The 6,332-nt window shown below is 37.6% G+C and overlaps 1 protein-coding gene across 3 annotated transcripts in view; it reads right to left on the bottom strand.

Annotated features, from left to right (window-relative positions):
- Nucleotides 1-2,800, bottom strand: part of LOC128696318 (mitochondrial inner membrane protease subunit 2) — a 111,106-nt gene extending 108,306 nt beyond the window's left edge. The window contains exon 1 of one of the 3 annotated variants that reach the window (XM_070082790.1): nucleotides 2,285-2,800. In XM_070082790.1, the coding sequence (XP_069938891.1) occupies nucleotides 2,285-2,372 (88 nt within the window). In that variant the 5' untranslated portion in view covers nucleotides 2,373-2,800. The remainder of the gene's footprint in view (nucleotides 1-2,284) is intronic. The other 2 variants (XM_070082789.1, XM_053787517.2) reach the window with 2 other exon arrangements.
- Nucleotides 2,801-6,332: the final 3,532 nt, after the last annotated feature.

Below are 6,332 nucleotides of genomic sequence, written 5' to 3'. Positions count from 1 at the left end.
GAACGCCGTAAAGTGAAACGCTAAAAGCAGGGCCCTACTGTATAGTTTTAAAAAAAATCAAGTCATGTTAGACTTGGGTTCATCTAGCCAGGTGTTTAATTTTTTTAAACTTGGCACAAGACACAAATTAAAAAAACTAACAAACCACTTACCTTTACCTTTGATATACCTTTGAAGAGTTTTGCGAGTTTCACTACTCTCAGAGCCCAGCCATGGGCCAGGCTCATCTGGTGCTTGCCTGGTCAACCAGGCTGTTGCTGCTGGAGGCCCACTGCCACACATATCCATCACTTAAGGTGAAATCCAACCAACCAAAGGCTGTTTTCTTTCCTTATCATTCTTTCTTATGACTGTCTATATAAACCAGTTTAAGAGTGATATTTAAAGAGATACCATTTTAAAGAAACTTTGTTAAAAAATAAAGTTGTGATTTAGGTGAACGTATATAGTACATAAATGAATTTATACCTCAAACAGTGAATTACTGGTCAAAATAGGGGTCAGTGCACTTAAGCAAATTTGTACAAAGCAATACCACATAGAGCAGGGAAAACCTGGTATGTTAAAAATTTAGACTGCATTATAATAATTGTCATAAGCATAAGCCGTGTCTTCAAAAAACATTGGAAAGCAGAAATCAGAACAAATGAGCATGCATCATCTATCTAAAATAGAAATTTGTTGAAAAATTGAGTTTCCTACAACCCCCAAGATGAGGTCAGAATGTAAAAAGAGAGAGAAACACAAATCAGAGACAAACCTTTATTTGAAAAAATATACAATACAGTAAAAATATTTGTATAATATACAGTAAAATCTATTACTGTATAACCATTTACCTCATATCCAAAACTTGTCTACTATGAGGGTTGCATCCTGGGGGACAAAACTGAAGGGCCCAAATGGAAATATAACAGACAGTGCTCAATGATACACTGACTTTCTTCGGCTATGCTGGATGGCTAACCCTCCAGGTTAAAAATCCAAACAAAACTTAACTTAATCCAATGAATCAAACCTAACCCATTTTAAACTGGACTAGGAGTTAAATTCTAGGTTAATAATATCATCTTTATTTCTACAAGCACATGTACAAGGTATACAGGCCTAGGTGATATCAATGACATACTACTATATAGTAAGCCCCTTGTTATGCAGAGCATTTTGGGCAAATTAAGTCAGTATTGTCCCAGGATGCGACCACACCAGTCGACTAACACCCAGGTATACCCATTTTACTGATGGGGAACGTAGACAACTGGTGTAAAGAAACACGCCCAATGTTTCTACCCTCGCCAGGAATCGAACCCGGACCCTTGAAGCATGAAGCAAGAGCTTTTAGCCACCAGGCCACGGGGCACCATAGGGTAGATCGGGGAATATTATTTATGCCAGGTTACCAAATAAAAGCTTTCCCCTAGTCCCAAAAAATGAGTAACATTTTACAACTGCTACTCAATGGATTTAGGCCATTAATTATACTCTGAAGTGTAAAATATTAACTTGGTTAAGCAGTCACGGTAACACTTTGCTGCACAAATGAGAGACAACAATGAAACCTAACAAAACCCACTTAACCTAAATTAACACAACTTAACCTTACCTCTGTGGTCAATACTGGCCTGTCTTTCTCTACATTGGGCCAGGAGCTTGCCATGACTCCAAAATAATTGCTCAATGGCTCTTATGTGCTGGGGAGTCAAAATTCATGTACTATACTTGTTAATATCAACAAAAATAACAATCTGCACAAGAAATACTTAGTCCATGGTGTACATAGGTTGTATATATTGTAAAACGTAAACCAGCTTTACAAAGCAACTGGTAACTACAGCCAGCTTATTTTACAATGTTCTTGAGAGCACACAAACCTTATGGGCACATAAAACGGACAATATGTTAATTTCACCTAACTCAATAAAGTCAAACAACATAAAAAATTTCCGTTGGAGTCCCTGTCAATTTACCAGTAATAAGTAAGTTTATATGGGCACGTAAGTACAATTATACAAGTTTTAGGCGACTACAATCACCTTATATAACAAGCGAACTGCCTGGCCATCATTGTGACTTTCTGTTTCAATTAAATTATGATATATAAACACATTGTAACCTTTGCAAAGAAATAAATTTTTATTATAAAAAAAAATCAGCGACTTATTTCCACTGGGAGGCAATTCGGTGTTACTCGAGGAAGAGAAGGGTTGCTCCAACTCCTTGGATTAAGAGCCCAATATCATCATACAAAACCATTGATACTATAAATTATGAAGAGTAATGTTACCTTCATACTTGAGACGAGACTCATCCAATATGTCCTTCAACTTGCTGATTGCTTCTCCTATGTGGCTTCCAGTATCTTCCTCACTCATGTTCCCTACCCCCCAGGGGCCAGGAGCTGTGATTCAACACCAAGCAAGTGAGCACACAGTGCTGCGACCCACACAGTCAACAACACAAGTACAAACTGAAGAATAAGTGTGAGGAAGCTAGATAAGTGATAACAAGACCCCAGCAGCAGTTGTTGGCAGAGATTAGGATTCTAGCTAACAAAATTAGGGCGGCAGTTATAACCATCTCTGAATTTTGGTTGGATGATACGGTGACTGACGACGAGGTCAAAATAGAAGGTTACAATATAAAACGCTTAGATAGGAACAGAAAGGGCGGTGGAGTATGTGCCTACATTAGAAATGACTTAGCTTACAACCCAAGACCTGATTTAAATAACAATAAACTGGAGGTTCTATGGTTTGAAGTGCTGCTTCCCAAGACCAAACCCATCTTAGTAGGAACTAGTTACCGCCCTCCTACCCAGGACCAGTTCTTAGAAGACTTTTCCCGAGTCTTGTCCGGAGTTGAAAGCAATTGCGAAACAATAATACTGGGCGACTTCAATATCTGTTTTCAGCAACAGAATAACGGGCTATGCAAAAGGTATAAGCAAATTCTAGGATTAAATAGCTACACCCAACTAATTAATAAACCAACCCGGATCACACAGTTCTCAGCCACCCTAATTGACCACATACTTTGCAACCGCGCTGAGAACATTAGTCAGTCAGGCGTCATTACCACAGGTCTTAGTGATCATTTCATCATTTACTGCACCAGGAAAATCACTAGGGATAGGATAGGCCTACACAGGACAATAAAAATGAGGTCAACTAGAAACTACAGTAAAGAAACACTGGTAAATAGGCTACACAATTGTGACTGGACAGAGATAACAAGTTGCACGGACGTAAACGATACCTGGGAAAAATTCAAAACAATGTTCACTACCATTCTTAATAATATTGCACCAGTTAAAGAGGTTAGGATTAAACGAAGAACTGAACCCTGGATGACTACTGAGATATTAGATAATATGAAATTCAGAGACCAGCTGCTAAAAAGATTTAAAGCAAACAGACAGGATATTGCAGCACTAAATGAATTCCAAAGGGTGAGGAACAGAGTACAGAGACTTATAAAAGGAGCAAAGGCAAAGCACTATTGCTCAAAAATTGAAGAATATAAGCATAACCCCAGAAAGCTCTGGCAACAACTAAAACAGTTGGGATATAGCCATAAGCCAGTAGATAGGTCTAACATAGTACTCACTATCGATAATGAGGTATGCCACGAAACATCTAAGGTGGCAAATTGCTTTAATTCCTACTACACATCTGTTGCATCAACACTAGTAAGTAAACTACCAGCTGCATCAAATACCTTTAACACAGACTCTGATAAGTTTCAAACATACTATACCAATAAAGGGGTAACCCCAAACAGTTGTCAACTAGTAAGTGTATCTCATGACTTCATTCAAAAAGAACTAAGCAGGTTAAACCCAACTAAGAGCACAGGCCCTGATAACATCCCATCTAAGTTCCTAAAAGATGGTGCTTTTGAACTATCAATCCCTATTGCTCACATAATAAATCTATCAATCACCACTAATACCGTACCGGAGGGGTTCAAGGAGGCCAGAGTTACTCCTATCTTCAAGAAAAATAATAGGTCTGATGTAAGCAACTATAGACCTGTTAGTATACTCAGTATAATATCTAAAATTCTGGAGAGGGCGGTGTATTCTCAAGTAGTTAAGTACCTTAATGACAACAGCATTCTCCATAGCTATCAATCGGGCTTTAGAAGATCCTACTCAACCGATACCTCCCTTATTAATCTGATGGATTACCTGAGAACTGAAATGTCAAAAGGGAACCTCATAGGTATGGTAACCTTAGACCTGCAAAAGGCCTTCGATACTGTCAACCACAATATATTATGTAATAAACTTCAATCTATCGGTATAGGTTCTGTAGACTGGTTTAAGTCCTACCTTAGCAACAGGAGACAAATAGTCAAAATCAACAAAACCGAATCAGAACCCCTGCCGATAACATGTGGAGTTCCCCAAGGTAGTATTCTGGGTCCCTTACTATTCTTATGTTATGTCAATGATATGCCTATCAGTGTCAAGTGCAAACTCCTACTGTATGCAGATGACAGTGCTCTGTTAGTGACAGGTAAAGACCCACAAGATATTGCTAATGTTTTAACACTGGAACTGGAGTCCTGCAGCAAATGGTTAGTAGACAACAAACTATCATTACACCTAGGGAAAACTGAAGCCATTCTCTTTGGAACGAAACATAAACTGAGAAGGGTAAATAATTTTAATGTTCAGTGTAATGGGGAGTCCATCACTTTGGTTTCATCAGTTAAATATCTGGGAATCCCCTTTGACCCATGCATGTCAGGAGAATTGATAGGGAACAGTGTAGTAAAGAAAGCGAATGCCAGGCTGAAGTTCCTGTATAGACAAGCACAGTGTCTACCTACTGAGGCTCGCAGGACCCTATGTCTAGCCCTTATACAATGCCATATGGATTACGCTTGCTCTTCTTGGTACTCTGCCTTGACAAAAAAACTGAAAGATAGACTGCAAATCACCCAGAACAAAATCGTAAGATTCATCCTGGGGCTGGGACCAAGAGAACATGTAGGCCAGGATGAATTACAGCAGTTGGATATGCTGAATGTTGAAGACAGAGTAAAACAACTGAAGCTAAATCATGTTTATAAAATTGCTCACGAACAGTGTCCAGAATATCTTGCTGTCAATTTTGTCAAGGTTGGGAACCAAAGCAATCATAGTACTAGGGGGAGAGAGCACAACTTTGTAGTACCCACAGTCAGTGGCCAGGCTTCAAACACCTTTTATTGTACAGCAATAAAGGAATGGAACAGACTACCCACAAATGTCAAAGCCAGTCATAGCATGAACCAGTTCAAGAAGACTGCCAAAAAGTGTCTGATGAATGAAGCAACAGAAAGGGAGGGTAATGATTTTCTATTTTTTAGCTAAAATACGTGTAAATTTTACCTTATCCCTAGTAATGACCCTCGTATTGTAGATAGTCGTAATGACCCTCGGGTAGTAGATAGTCTTAATGACCCTCGTATTGTAGATAGTCTTAATGACCCTCGTGTAGTAGATAGTCTTTTTAGTATGATAATAAGATGTTATCTTCATTATAGAATAATAAGAAAATATTATAACCTTTATATTATAATAATAAGGTAAAAGGACCCCAATGGAAATAAGTCACTCTGTCTGACTTTTTTGGGTTATCCTAGGTTCTCTACACATATGCTGCTATGTATGATAATTCTATGTAACTGTATTGTGTATACCTGAATAAAAAAAAAAATTTACTTACTTACTATGGTTCATAACAACTCGACCACCTCATCTACCTCTACCTCTAAGTAAGTTTATTTAGGTATACAAAAATACACTTACATAGATTATCATACATAACAGCATGTGTACAGTACCTGGGATAACAAAAAAGTCAGAGTGACTTATTTCCATTGGGGTCCTTTTACCTTATTATTATAATATAAAAGAGATAATATCTTATTATTATGATATAAAGGAGATAATATCTTATTATTATGATATAAAGGATTATTATTATAATCAAGGGGGAAGCGCTAAACCCGTAGGATTATACAGCGCCTGTGGGGGGATGTGGAAGGTATTCAGGCTTAATTCAGGAAACTGAAGCACAGATCCAATTCCCTGAATCAAGAGCCCCTCACCAGCGTCAAGGAGCCTTCCTTGAGGGGATGATATAAAGGAGATAATATCTTATTATGATATAAAGGAGATAATATCTTATTATGATATAAAGGAGATAATATCTTATTATGATATAAAGGAGATAATATCTTATTATTATGATATAAAGGAGATAATATCTTATTATTATGATATAAAGGAGATAATATCTTATTATTATGATATAAAGGAGATAATATCTTATTATCAT

This window comes from Cherax quadricarinatus, chromosome 8 (assembly GCF_038502225.1).
Source record: "Cherax quadricarinatus isolate ZL_2023a chromosome 8, ASM3850222v1, whole genome shotgun sequence".
NCBI lineage: Eukaryota > Metazoa > Arthropoda > Malacostraca > Decapoda > Parastacidae > Cherax > Cherax quadricarinatus.
Note: the sequence above shows the minus strand (reverse complement) of the source record. Positions and strands in the feature narration are given on the sequence as shown.